General features: G+C 42.4%; 2 protein-coding genes across 3 annotated transcripts in view; both read right to left on the minus strand.

Moving 5' to 3' along the window:
* Window positions 1-14,988, minus strand: part of LOC133216857 (TLR adapter interacting with SLC15A4 on the lysosome-like) — a 58,046-nt gene that overhangs the window by 11,074 nt on the left and 31,984 nt on the right. The window lies entirely within an intron of this gene.
* The window catches only part of LOC133216853 (sodium/hydrogen exchanger 2-like), a 28,501-nt gene continuing 17,820 nt past the window's right edge, over window positions 4,308-14,988 (minus strand). For both annotated transcript variants that reach the window (XM_061361915.1, XM_061361914.1), the window contains exons 8-12: window positions 13,832-13,996; window positions 13,022-13,136; window positions 11,576-11,710; window positions 7,087-7,159; window positions 4,308-5,014 (exon numbers count right to left, since the gene is read on the minus strand). In XM_061361915.1, the coding sequence (XP_061217899.1) occupies window positions 4,878-5,014; window positions 7,087-7,159; window positions 11,576-11,710; window positions 13,022-13,136; window positions 13,832-13,996 (625 nt within the window). In that variant the 3' untranslated portion in view covers window positions 4,308-4,877. The remainder of the gene's footprint in view (window positions 5,015-7,086; window positions 7,160-11,575; window positions 11,711-13,021; window positions 13,137-13,831; window positions 13,997-14,988) is intronic.

A 14,988-nucleotide genomic window follows, 5' to 3' on the forward strand; every position in this document is an offset into this window, starting at 1 on the left:
ACCAACATCCAGCATTTGTTATTCAGAAGCCATAAGGAAAGCACAGTGGGGCCATAAGGACAGCCCAGTATCTACCCAGCCTGAGCTCCACAACCCTTTGGGTCTGCAGCATGTTGTAGGATAGGTTGGTCAGTTGTTCACTGTAGTTTGTATTAGGATCTCTGGAGGGCTACATTAGAGCTAGGTAGGTGTAGTAACTGACTGTCACCAGTCAGACAATCTGACAGTGCAACAGTTAGACATAAATACCATTTAATTACCAACGAAAATGGCCCTCGATTCCTCCCTTACTTCTTCTGGTGGCAATGGAGAGCTGCCTTCAAGGTCCTCTTGTCCAGAGCTGTCAAATGAGGGTTCCACCACAGGCAGCACTAGGACCTAAAAGTCATAACCTGGGCATTTTAGTAACATTCATTTTCCTAATTGACCCCAGGGATTTTTTTTTTTTCTCCCTTAAGCTTTTAAACTGAAATTATGAATCTTCAAAACACACATACTCTAGCAAGGAGCTGTGGCTATTCACGTCAGATTTTTCATAGAACCAGTGCTTTACTTTTTGGTTGATCAAAGACTCCAACAGCACAGTCCAAGTAATTGCTATTTTTTTTGTGTTGTGGTCCATGTTCACAGAAAAATTACAAATATGTAAACAGATAAAAATATTTTCATGCTAAAAGCAGAGGATTTCTTACAATTTTATGAACAGATGTGATTTCAGGGCTTCCTTCAGAGACTTCCCTAAGTATCTTTCTGCACTGGAGCTTACCCTGGTGATCTGTCATGCTCTGAAAGATGTTCCATGTAGTGTTTCCTTTGGTAGATGGGGTGAATATCTCTCATGGGTGTCTGCCTTTACTGTTGTCTCCACAGACCTTAGAACAAGAAGCGAAGAAAGAGAGCAAAGCCATCCAGACCACACCAAGTGCTACCCATGCTCTATTATCTTTGCCTTGGAAATGATACCAACATCCCCAAATGGCTTTGCAAAGAGCAGCCCCCTCAGTATGATCTGCACAGGAATGGAGAGGAACAGATACCGATATTGATAGTTGCCCCTTTAATTCTGCATTAAAACTGTAATCACCAGTTCATCTCCATCATGTTCCTTTTTCATCTTTCCCGTCTACAAGTCTCATGGAAGAAGCACATAAGCCTGGATGTTGAAAGATCCTTAATCTTATTCAACATCTTATGAGGTTGAATACCCCGCAGTTCTTGATGTCAGGAGAGAAAGAAAAGCTCAAATTTGCTTCACCTGCTTCTTAAGTGTTGCCCGTATTTTCCAGGATTAAGCCATTATAATCTCCTTAAGCAGTCATGAAATAAAATAAATACAAGTCTGATTTTATGGTCAAAATAAAAATAATTTTTAAAAGTCCATATGCTGAACATGAATTCTTTTTTGGAGATGTGAGTGCAAGGAAGATTTAGCTTAAATGCAGCTGCTTGATCTATGTGCCCAGACTTTTCCAATGCAGTTTCTGGGCTTTTACTTTACCATTGAGCTACTCCCCATCATTAGCAACTTTTGCCTTTTTAACCCTAACTTCCAAAAGACTCTTGAAAACTTCCAAAATAAGCACAGAGCAATAACTCTCTGAACTACTAAAGGAATCAAAATGATGCAATTTATTTCCACAGAACCATGCAATATTCAATGATACACTGAATCCATGTTTTTAACACTTTTTAAAGGACTAAAACCCTGGAAAGAATTAATTCGGCATGCTCTGAAGCCGTTTTCCACTCAGTTGTAGAATTTTAAGACCACCAACACTGGATACTGGCAAAGATTATCAAAGGTATTTTGGGCTGAAATCCATACTAGTCAGAGGGCTTGGCCACTAAACAACTGGAAAATACTTCATGAAAGCTTTAGCTGTGCTATTATATTTTGTAAAGAAACATTTAGAAAAAAATCCATAGTATCTAGAAGGTTAAATTTGGGGCAGAATGACTCATTGGGAAAGTATGTACTGCACAGAATACTGTCTTCCCTGCAGATCAAGCAAATGGTTAATACAGCAGAGAGGTATTTATGGTACCAGCAGTGCAGAGCAGGGGTGGAAGAGATTAATGGGCTGGGATCTGTGCAGGACCCATCAGTGCATGGGCATAGCAATGCAGGTCTGGCTGGAGCAGCCTCAAGCCACTGAAACACACACCTGGAGCTGAGCCACATCTGGAATTGCTAGAAGCTGGCATTGAAATGTCTCTTGTTGTGCGAGATGAAAATTATGCCATTTTGGAAAAATGCAAGCAAAATGTGTTTTTTTTTTTCCACATCAAATAAAATTTCAAATCCATTTTCTGATTTTTCCAACTATTTCTGTCGTCTACTACAGTATTACAAAGAAATCTACACATGCCAGAACAACCACCATTTGCTAAGGCCTTTGGTAGCTCATAACAATATTGCAGGGAACTCATTTTACACAATGGGAAACTCAAACAGAGAAATATCACTATTTAAGTATCCAATGCCCAGAAGCATGATAGATGCTGTACAAGACAAAGATGGTACAGACAGATTTATTGGACAAAAGCAAGACAGTTCAGAAGCCAAAAGCAAAATAAAATAAAAAAAAACAAAACCAAACAAATAGTCAAAAAGCAAGAAATGACCAAAGGATTCACAAAGCTTCTATCCTTGATTAAAAAATCTTGATTAAAAACTCCTTGGCAAGCAACTTCATTTATTTTCCTTTTTGCTCTCCAGCTACAGAATAAAAAGGACACATCTTAGAAAATCTTTCTATAGCTATTTACTGTGCAGAAATTAAGGAGATTTTTTATATGCTGTGAACATTAAACTCCAAGGAAACAGTGGACATTTCAACCCCAGAGAGCTGAGGACCTTCAGGTTCAGTAGTTTTTTCCCTTCTCACGTGTATTCAATTGCTTACACCAATAAATAGACCATTTTCCTCACTCATTACAATCGCTTGCCTTGCTCATGATCTTGTGATCACTGAGTAAAGGCTGCACAGGGCAGAGCTGAATGCACCACTGTTCAAAGCGGATCTGACAGGCTTCTGTGCCGGACCGATGACACCCAGAGAGACACCCGTGTGTCACCAGCCACCACTGACATCATTGTGAGCATGTTGCGGATGCAAGGAGGTAATAACTCTTAGATGATCTCATAACACAACATATTTAATTGAAATAGAAACATATATGAATATGTTGCAATGTACTATGTTGCATATTACAAGATGTTCAAAGATGGGCAATTTTCTACATCAAGTGCTGACAAATCCATAAGACTCCCACACAAGGCAGATTAAAATGAGAAACAAACCAACATTTTAATAAAGTGTAGATAACAATGAACATATACTAAAAGTCAATTAATACATATACGTACATACACACAAAATACTTATATAAGGCTAAAAGGTCCAATTTTTGTTTGCAATGAGGTGAATTTCCAGTGATGGGGCAATTAAGAGGGGCCTTTGAGTTGAAATGAACTACACTAGCTCATGTCAGTTCACGGTGAAGAAGTTTATTCAAATGAAAATGAGATGTCCACATCATTGCAAAGCAAATACACCAGATTTTGTGTCTTTAGGTTAAAATGAAAGCCCCGCTGTACCAGGCAGTGGTCTCCTAGTGGAGTATTACTGCACAGAGGAGATAGGCTCTGAAAGTCTGAAAATATCCTGGAGGGGGGTTTGAATTCTTACAATTTCTGTTATTTCAGAAAGAGTCACTTGCTCAGATTAAATACTCTTGAATCCTTCAATGCAGAGGAAGGGGAAGAAAAAGAAAAATGTCTCAATATTCGCAATGCTAAAACTTTATCAGCTAAGGATAAAAATTCGAAGGCTTGGACACTTATCTGGAGTTTCAAAGAAAATCACCCAAATGTGGAGATATCCATCTTCCTCAGATGCTATCACTGGAGTTTACCTGCATCTACTCTGCAAAGGGGATCACACCTTTCCTGGCAGAAGCGGCCCTGGCAGCTAGGTTTTGGGTCTCTCTCTCTGCTATATCCTCTAAGGAGACGCATTCAAACCTCCTCTGACCCTCTCAGCTATAACAACAGAGATCATCTCAGGGACCCTTTGCAGGCTTGCTGCAAACCACCAACCACTTGCTTGCTCTTCTGTTTAAGGGATAGCACACTAGTCTCCTGGTATTGCCACTGGATGTGGAGCTTCCCCATCTTATTTTCTGAGGTGAGCCATTCCTTATATAAATGCTAAAAAATTAGTAAGACTATATTTTCCCCTTTTAATAAAGCTATAATAAGTTTCCATTAAAAGAACCATGTCTGGGTGTGGGAGAGTCACTTATTTAACTACTTGATTTAATTTTGGACTTATATGTTTAATGTCCAGAAGCAGGACCTGGTTCCTCTTCCTGGCTCCAGTTCCCAAGGAGCAGAAGAGATCCATTGCTGGCTCTGCTGTCTCTCCTAGTGACACATGCCATTGCCTAACAAAGCCCTCCTCAAGATTATGAAGTTTTTCCTAATGTTTGATCTAAATGTTCCCTGCTGTTTAGTCTATCCCTGCTGACTAATGAGAAGATCTGATATCTCACCTTATTAAAACATCTTTTATTGCAGTTATAGACAGTTTCATCAATTTTCCCATGCCAAAAAGACTAATTTTTCCTAGACATTTCTTAGAAATTCTCTCTCAGACATCACCTTGCATTGCTAGTGCTCAACCATGCATCTTTGCCCTTGGTTCCTGTTGTACAACACTGGGGTTTTGATAAGAGCATGTTTTGTTGCAAACCACTTAGAATATTTTGCCCTGTCCATATTGTCCCTTTCAGTATGAATCTTATTTACATTATCTACATGTATCATAGCCATCCATGAAACAGATCCCTCACTTGAATCATCTCTTGCAATTTCACATCTCCAAAGCCAGCTCTTTCTCCACTTCCTCATTCTCCCCACAGGCAATACTGCTGGGCTGCAGTGGTGGGATAACACACACTGACTTGGACCGATTCTGCTTCACTTCCAGAAGCTTTTCGGCATTCCCCACTGCAGGAAGAGAAAAACACCAACTTGTATGAGAAGCATTCTCCTTTGTGGGTCAACGGGAACGAAGGAATACTGAGAGCTACTGGAGGTGGCCATTTGCTCACTGAGGATGAGCTATACCACTGCAGGGATCACTTTTCAATTACAAAACAGAGGACAAAGATCAGTGTTTCAATGAATGACAAAAAGGGGAAAATAAGACATTTTAAACCATATTTTGTACTGTGAAATATGTTACATTTCCGGATCAATATCATCATTCTTTTGACAGTGCCCACCAGCAACTTTACGAACAAAAAATCATATTGTCTTTTCAAGATGCAGGTGTCCTGCTAGAGCATTTATCATTTCCTGTTGCCACATTAAGTGATATTTTTGGGGTGGATATACAAGCAATCATGACTGAAGAGTTATAGTCTCCTACAGACCTGTTACCAAAGTATGTTGGGGGCTTTTGTGCTCACATCTTCCTGGGGAGAGAAAAACACTGCTTCTTATCACTTTCTCTCCTTACATTCCAGTTGTTCTTCAGGAAGAATACAAACGTTCATTATAAACTGTGGATCAAAATAGCTACATCCCCAGCGGATGTCCATCCTATGAACACACAAATGCCACACACTTCTGTTCTTCCTACCCACTCTTGAAAACCTGTAGTTAGTTATCTTTGTGCAGAGAAGGTGCCAGCTATTCCATGGCTCTTTATTTAGCAAGTTTTCAGCTAAGTTTTTAAAGAAAATTACAAAGGAAGCAAATATTTGAAATTGAAGGACAAAAAAAGATAGAAAAGAAACTTGTATGTAATAAACATACGTAATAAAGAAACATTCTGTACATTAATATTAGTCCCAGTCCCTTAAACTATCTCAGCCCATATTGGGAAGCAACTTTACTTTTTTTGTTATTTCCAACAAACAATGACTCTTTTGTACAACCACTTTTACAGACATGATTGTCACCTTCACAGACAATTCTGCTGAAAGGTTTTATGCCAAGTTTTGTAAAAATTCAGTGCTCAATTTCCCACTGAACAGCCCACTGTGGTTCAGAGGCTGAAATGACTGCCTACGGTTTTCAACAGCTCTATCTTGTGTGAAGCTTCATTGATAAACCTTTTCTCTTTGTTTTAAAGTGAAAACTAAGCTTTCAGTTATCTAGAAATTGGGTTCAGGCTTATAAAAACATGAGGTCTTGACCATCAATCTTTCTGTGACTGATATTTAAAACAGACAGTGCTGCTAATGATGCACTCAAAATGCATTTAAATAATACTTAGTGAAGAAACAAATAAACTTAATTTTTTTAAATAATTTTGGCACAAACTTTACTTTTTGAAATGTAATTTATTTTTGTAAGGGTTTAGTTTATTCAGTAGCATCACCATAGACAGAATGATCTGCAGTTACTGCCAGACATCTTAGTGCTTGGTAGAACATGAAGAACAGTACCACTTTCAAATGCTCATGTCCTGGTTGGACATAAGAGACAAGAAAGCTCTGTGTAAACTCATGCACCCCCTTGCAGCACACAAGTAATAAGGAGGTCAAACATCTGAACTGGAACAGATCTCACTGTGATGATTCCCAGCATCACTGCCTGCACCTGAGCAGCTGCCTGGAGCACCTTCACTGCCAGTGATGTGTCCCAGCACACCTGAATCTTAGAATCATTTAGGTTGTAAAAGGCTTTTAAGATCATCCAGTCCAACCATTAACTCAACTCTGCCAAGTTCACCACTAGACCACATCTTGTCTCAGGTCAGACTGAGAAAAGGCACTTAGCTCACTCATGATGCTCATCTAAGGAGGACCACTTTGTCCCTCAGGCTGGTTTGATGCCCGTGCCACTCTGCCTGCAACACACAGCCCAGGTCTTCCTGCTGCTGCTGGCTGCAAGGTAGGGAGGGCAGGAGGTTGTGCCTTGACTGCCTCCCAAATCCAAACCCTGTAATGGATATGCCATAAGCTCAGCACATCCTCCCTGTCACCAGCTGGGCCACCCCACAGGGATGAGGCCTGGCATTAAGGGGAGGTAGGAAATCACCACCAGCACCCACCAGCTCCCCAGCTTACCAGTGAAGGAACGGCACAGCTTGGGCTGCATGCTGGAGTCACCCTGCGCTGAGTAGGAGTCATCCTTCTGTGACTGAGGAAGAAAAGTACTTTAATGCATTTATGAAGATTGCTAGCAAGTCTGTTAATGACACTCCTGCTTCATAAACAAGCCATTTGCAATCTCCAAGGACTCTGTTTCCATTCGTTTTACTTTTGCCAAGAAAAACAAAAAGAACTATAGCTAAAAGTAGACCAAATAAACGTGAGGAAATATTTACAGATGCTGATTTGTTTCGAGTTGGTGGAAGAGGTCTGAGCTCTCCAGGAGTGATTCGGCAGATAGGAGGGGAATGCACAGCCCTGGAATGGGGGGGACAAGGCAGGCAAGTGCAGGAGTCAAAGCCCATCCTCAGGACATGGACATTTCTCACCTTGGCTGTTCCCTTGCTTTGACTGCAGACCAAGGAGGCAGGTAAGGAGCTTGCACTAATGAGCTCCCTGTCCTTTCACTCCAGAGCTAATCTCTACCCTTCAGGAGAATAAATAAATAAATAAATAAATAAATAAATAATAGAATAAAAAAAGGGAGAAGGGAAAAAAAAAAAAAACCCAAACCCTTCAGGTAGCACAACGCCGCCTGAATTGTTCAGTGCTTCTGTAAACTGGGAATAAGTCTCTTAATGCAGCTGTGATTTGGCACCTCAGTCCAGCAACCCGGACTGCCAATAACTCTGGACATCTCCCAGCCTGGTTTGCATTTTGTTTGAGTTCGTTCTCCTCCCTCCCCTAATGAGGACCGGTGCCCTCCATCCCTTGTTCACACTCTTATTGACCATTTTAATAACAATGCCTTCCAGGCTCAAGCAGCAGCACCCAGTTCCCTGGAAAGCCATTCCCAGGGGCATTTAGCGATTCTCAGAGCATGCTCCATGAAAGGGCTCCGACATAATTACCAAAGGCAGTATGTCATTTGTGCACATGGCTTACAGGCAGCTCCAAATAAGCTCCTTCTGGGGGAGTGTACTCGTGTTTGGCAAAAGAAAAGAGGCCAAAGTTGCCTGGCTACAGGTGCAAGGATTTTCTGGGTGCTCAGTGGTAAATAAAAGCTATCCTGGGTCTCAGAGACTGCCCTGCCAGCGTACTCTGTGTTGGATCCTTGCCTAAAATAAGGCAAGCCCAAAATCTGGACAGCATTCAGAGCCAGGGTGATGCACAGATGCAGGAAGCAGCAGCATTCGACAGGAATTTTGTCCTGAGGCGGAGGAAGGCAAATTTTCTGTTCGAAATAGACAGTTTTGGAGTTAATCCTCTGGGCTGCAATTCAGATCTGAAATCACCTCGTAGTCTTGACAAGGCTTTTCTGCCTGGTGTAAATCATTTAACCTGCACTGTTGGCTAGGGAAGGATGAAGATTGTTCTTTTCTTACTTCTCTCTGCCTTCCTGATTTACCTTCCAACCTCTCGTTAGCAGGGGCCTGTAACACAGCCTAAGAGACGTCTCTCAGTACTGTAAAAGCGAAGGTAGACACCTAAAGTGCAGTAGACCCCTAAGGCACCTAAAGCCACCCAGGTTAGAGAGGAAAGGTAACTATCTTGCCAAGGGCACTGGTTTCTCCACACCAACGGTGGAGGGAGATGGACTGTCCATCAGGCAAGATGAGCCTCACTGATGGTTCCTCCTGAGCCTAGCGCAGCCACAGACCTATATGTTCTTCCACACATCCCTTATTTTGTGGTGACTGATACAGGAGGAAAAGACCAACCCATACCTGATAAATTACAAGACAAATCCGACTGAGCTGCAACAGCTTTATATTTTGATAGCAAAGGAGTAACCAGCTTCACTAGAAAAGAAAAATACATAAGCAGGCAGCCAGCAAGCAGAAGCAGCAGTGTTTCTACTGAACCAAAGGGATTTTTTAAGGATTCACTCAGCACATAACACCGAACTGATTGAACATGTCACCAAAGCTTTTATCGAATAGACTGGCAACAGAAGACGTGCAGGCACTCCACCAGCACCAGAGGGTTTTCAGTGGCCCTTTGCTTAAAGTTTGTTTCTCAGTTCCTTGATTTCCAGTTGGGTTTGCAAACACAGTTGTAATGCTTCCATCTCGTGGTGAAATGCAGAACAGAAAGATGTGTGACGTGACAGTATCAAGTTTTTTCTTGCTGACTCAAAACCTGAAAGGCCAAACACTTCCCTTTGGGACTACAAAAGATGGAGCAACTGACAATTAGAAAGCTCTCAAACACTAACTAGCTATATTTTTCATTCATCTCTTTTTTAAACAGGAAAATGCCATTTGCTTGTCAACTTGACATGAAATTAAATCTAAGTGATTTAATTTTCTCCAAAAATTTGAACTATTGAGCGGCTTTTAGTGGACCAAGATCTACATTTTAGCACAACATTCCTTCTTTCTACTGATGAATTCTGCAATCTGTCCTTCTACAGCACGAAGTAACAGCACCCACCCTCCCTCCCACCTTGTGTTAATATTCTAGGGCTCTTCTAGCACATTATCCCATCACTTTGGGGTATCACCTTATTTCTATTTGCAGTAAAATGAGGCAGCTACTGTAAAACATTAGCAGATAAGCTGCTGATCACAGACAACACACCTGACTTTTCCTTTTGGGTGCAGAAGACTCCTTCTTGGGCTTAGGGTCTCCTCTACAGAAGTCACTGGAATCAGCTTTCCATATTTACACCTGTTTCACTTGGACTGGCACAAAGCAAAGGTAGCTGCTGTAAAGACGTGCGATTAGCACCAAGAAATGACTGCTAGAGACAGCAGTATTCAGCACCAAACTGGCATTTCACAAAATCCGTAGGAGCATTTGCCATCCATATAGGATATTAGCCACCGTCCATGAATCAGCATATATAGAGAGTCAATTCTACTGCTTTTGCAATTCCCCCAAAATACTCTGTTCTCAAGGCCAGCTCTAAGCATGCAAAGTGATGGGAGAAACAGTGTTCCCAAAGGCGCTCAAGTTCCTTCCAAATGCACTGCAGTACCTAATGGGAGTAGCAGCAAATGGGAAAGCAGGAGCACAAGGGTTAACAATCAAATGTCCTTAAAGAATGTAACGTGCTCAAAATCAACCCTAGTTTGATGTTGTTCTTTTGAAATTTAATTATACCAAATGTTCTACAGGAACACGCCATGTTCTTGCCTATCTATTTAGAATTGTAAGTACCAATCAGCATGTAAATGATCAAATTAAGTCTTTTGAGTTGTTTGCAAGAGCCGGAACACCTTTCTGGAATGAAGGGCTGAGAAGAAGCGGCATTTGGTGTGTTACTGCCATCCTTGGTGGGCTCTTCAATGACTGGCATTTGAACAAAGAAGTCAGAGCAAAAGAAAGCCTGCAGCAGTCCAAAGTTCTTGTGCTGTCACGGAAAAATCACTGTATAATAAAGGAAGATAAATTATTTCTTTTTAAAAGGTCATCCTGTTCGCCTTAGTGATGGAGCCTTGCTGCCCAGATTAGAGACCACAGTTTGCACATGGATAGTGCTCTAGCTCAAGCCATCAAAACCTAAGATTAAGAGCAGCAGGCGAAATTTAGGGATGGCTCAGCAATTACTGCTTCTGACCTGAGGGTTTGGGAGCAATAATATGAATTGCTTTTCCTCTAGAGCAAGAATTACAGAGGATGGAAAGAAGTGAAAAAACCAAGCCTGCTCCTCATGCAACCTTCCTGGACCATTTTGTCTTTCTACAGGGAAATGTTGGCCCAACTTCTTCCACTGATTGCCAGAGAAATCAGCAAAAGTCTTCATCAGCCACAGACATTATATTTACCTTGTTTCTCCTCTAATTCATAACATGAACTGACATGGAGATGGGCCAGCAGTGAATTTGGACTCAAAGCAGTTCTCTCAGGAATCCAGTATGCAACACTTCCCTCTATTTTCCTTTCTTCAAGTCTGTCCAGAACCATAGCTGCTTTTAAAAACAAAAAGCTCACCTCCAGAATAAATAAGGAATCTCACAATAATGCTTCTGTCATTTCAAAGAGTTGGGGTAAAAAAAAACAACACTGAAGAGTTTCAAATATTTACAGTCCATCTTGGACCACTGACAATGGGTGAACCAAATTCCTGTCTTTAACCAAATCTCCCAGAAAAGAAAACATGGGAAAAACAGACCTCTGAATCCACGGACTGAAACCCAATTAACAACATTTGCTCAGTAAATAACTTTCCTAGCATGGATGGAAGCCTGTGTTCACAAAGCACTGAGTGGCGCCGCACGCAAGATGGCTCAGTTTTTTGTTAGGAGTTGTGTTGGATTCTGGTTTTGTTTTGGTTTTATTTCTTAGTATTTCCTACTCACTGGAATGTAGTTTAGGATTGAGACACTTTTTTTTTTTTTTAATTTATGGTAACAGGATTTGTCTTTCAAAAGAAATACCACCAGCGTTAAACAGCACTATTGCTAGCATCCTGTGCAAGGTCTCTGCAGGTCCAAGAGCTCACTGCTGTATCTCTTACCTCCTTCCTGGAGCTGACCGTATCACTTCCTCTCACTTCCACCTGCAGGCTTTTGTGCCGGAGGATCAGGATCTCCTTGGCATGTTCCACAGGCTCTGTTTCTCCAGGAAGGGTGTGCCTGTTGTACGCTGGCCCCTGCATGTTGCACCAGAGAGACCACTGTCAGACATGGGACCATCCCTCTCTCAGCAGCAGCATCCCCTCACTAATACCTGTGTCCCCCAGGGTCCTTCGCCCCCTGTAACCATCCTGCCTAATTATGGGGGTAAACTGATCTATCCAAGTAAGAGAGGTGGGATGGAGGGAAAGAGCCAAAGAAGAAAGATGGGACTCCAAAATCTGCTTCTTTATGCAAAATTGCCCAAGTGATCACTAAATGACAAGACAGATATGCTTCTCTATTAGTCCAGGTGACACATCAGTCTCTTTGTTCAAGGTGTCTTCAGCCTCAGTGCCTCTGCCCAACCCTCCAATATTTTATATCAGTCCAACTTCAGATATAAATTACACAATCAACAGGAACCATAAATCCTGCTTCAAAAGCCATATAGCAACCAAAGCTATACCTCTCACTAACATCAGCTGGCATTGTCACTATAATGTCACTACAAGAGGTGAGGCTGGATTTAGGCAGATTTGAAAACAAGAGGTATGCCTTCATCTTCATCCCATTCACCATTCCTATAGGTTCCCTCCCAGCCGTATCTAGTTGCTTCTCCCGGCTCAGGAACGGCACAGGAGGGGGAGGTTGATCCCTCTGTGCTCAGCTGCCAGCACCAGCCACATCCCCAGGGACTCAGTATTTCATGCATAATCTGTAAAACAAAGGCTTAGGTGGATTTTAAGGATAAGGTTCCATGTATCACTGTGTGAACAGCGATTAAAATGCACAGTCCTGGGTGCTGTGTAAAACCTCCGATTCGTACATTATTCTGTAAACAGCAAATGGTTTCTGTGCTATTTAACCAGTTGCACCAGTTCCATGGCAGAACTGCCAAGCAGTTTTTAAAACATCTGCAGATCAAGTCTCCCTCACAGCTCACTGACTGTGCTCTGTTCTATGGGGAAAAAAAAACACAATGTGAGGATAACCCCATCCCTGTAGGTAACCAGGAGCTGTTGCAACTGCTGGATCTGTTAACCTGATGCCTGAAGATCCATGTGCTCCTCCTTTCTCCTTTCTGGTTCTGGGTGCTGATGCCTGAAATACTTCATGAAATTATAGGCTGACTGGGTGAACCTTTCAAAAGCTGTCATGCTGCAAACAGAAATGTGCCACTGACTTGGAAACTGGATCTGGCTTCACACAGCCAACTATTCTCTGCTCACAAAGAGACATCATTAGTAATTATGTAAATATTCATAACATCTGCTCAGGCTGTTAGGATAACTGAGATAACTTTTGTTATTGGACATCTAAAGTACAGATTGAGGGAAAAGTTATACCGTTCTCCTTATTCGATACAGGTTCCTTGCCAATATTTCCTGTATGTTATCCAGGACAGCCGGATCCAGAGTATCCTCCAATTTTGTGTCTGTTATGACAGTCCTGTCATTGTTGCTGCAAAGAAAACCAGAATGCCTCATTTTGGAAGATGCTCAGCAGCACAATCAGTGCATCCCCAAAGCCCAGAGTTCATGGCAGCCCTTTTAGATTCCACCACCAGGGAACACAAGCAACAGATAATTCTTGCAGATGGAGCTCACTGCAGATGGGGCGTTTGGTATTTGCATCAGAGCTGCCCCATCCATGTGCTCCCTGGTAGACAGAATAGCTGTGGGGAGCTGTGACAGAGCAGAACCTTCTGTAAGGGATGAGATTGGCCATTCTGACACACAAATATTTGACCCTTTCATCTCAGCCAATGCTCATTCTCACTGTTGGCTCCTTCAGCTCACACAACAGTGCAAAGCCATCAAAAAAATGGTGTAAAAGCCTCTTCCTCAGAGCACCATTTCTGTGTCACTCTGAGGGGGGATACAGGGGGGATACACGTAAAAGAGGCTCACCTCTCTTCATGAATGAAGAGTGCTCATCCATGCCAGTACACTGCTCATTCACCTGACCATTTTTAATACGCACCTACTAATCATGTTTACATGGCATTTGTCCAGGCTATGCTCCTCCTTCCCATGGGACAGCCCAGCAGGGAAGAGCAATGGAGCTTGAGAATTTTGCAAAAGCTTTCAATAACTGTTCCCTCTGGTTGGAATGAGTGACGGAAAGGGAACAAGTGCAGGAGAGGGAGCACTCACAGCAAGGATGGGTGAGACAGGCCGTGCCCCAGCTGCCCTGCTTCTGCCAGCTCAATGGCATGTTTCCGCTCCAGCTTTTCATAGAGAAGCACGATACTTGATTTTGGCTGGTCGTATTCTCGAAGTAGGATCTTCTGCAGGTATTTGCTGTTAAAATACTCTAATCTGTTTGAGAACAAAAGATGGGTTTAGCCTCCTCCCACAACACCCCATCAGCAAAAGCAAGCCAGCAGTTTCATAGCCCTTGACCACTCCATATTCCATTACATTCCATTGCCTTCTTTCCAGAAATCAACAGTCCGAGAGATCAGTTCCTATTTATTTATGCACTACAGTACATAAGCTAAGATAGGAAAACTTTGCCAAATGCAATAAAAGCCCCCCAAATTGCCAGATTTAACATGAACTCTACTATAAGTGCTGCAAGTACATCCCCAAGGGATGCAACAGATTTAAACACTTCCAGATCCCATCTTGAGCCATTTCCTCTCACTTTCTGCTCGCATGCAGCACAGCATTTGGAAAAGATCTAGCCGGTATCAAATACTGACACTTAAGTCTGGCAGTTGGGGCTGTTCACAAACCTGCTCGAAGGGAGCCAGCAGCGATTCCCCTTCCCTCTAGTGGCACTTCGAAGTACTGACATTCCTAAGGAAATCCCTGCCAGCTGCTAACCAGAGTCCTCACCATGAAGTTAGCTGCGTTTGTGTCTGCACAGCCAAGGAAATAAACCTGATAAATTGTTATTAATATGGTTTAGGTTGTTTGGGTTAAAAAAAAATTACACTCCTACGTGTAAGATCTGCCCAAGTTCAGTGAAAATGGAGCACTTTGCAGCAGAGATCTGCAGAGAGCCGCTATAATTTGTCAGTCCACAACAAGCAGCTGTGCTTCATACTTTCAGTTTTTAACTGTGCACATGCTGGGTTGGAGTCCTCAGATCCTTCACGGCCAGAAAGGCAGGAGAGCACGGGCAACACTGCTACAGGCAGGGACAGGCTGAAGCTACATGGGCTGTGTGTTGTGCTGGCGTGCCCCTTTCGTTTCATTTCTTTGGACAAAAAGGAGCAAACAATAGCAGAGGAGAACAGAGTCTTTTTAGGGTGAAGCACAATATGTGACCTGCAAGTGGGGAAGCACCCCAAGAGCCTGGTCTC

Source organism: Neopsephotus bourkii, unplaced genomic scaffold (genome assembly GCF_033783945.1).
Source record: "Neopsephotus bourkii isolate Nb327-2 ecotype Australia unplaced genomic scaffold, CSIRO-AGI_Nbou_v1 NB_1067, whole genome shotgun sequence".
NCBI lineage: Eukaryota > Metazoa > Chordata > Aves > Psittaciformes > Psittacidae > Neopsephotus > Neopsephotus bourkii.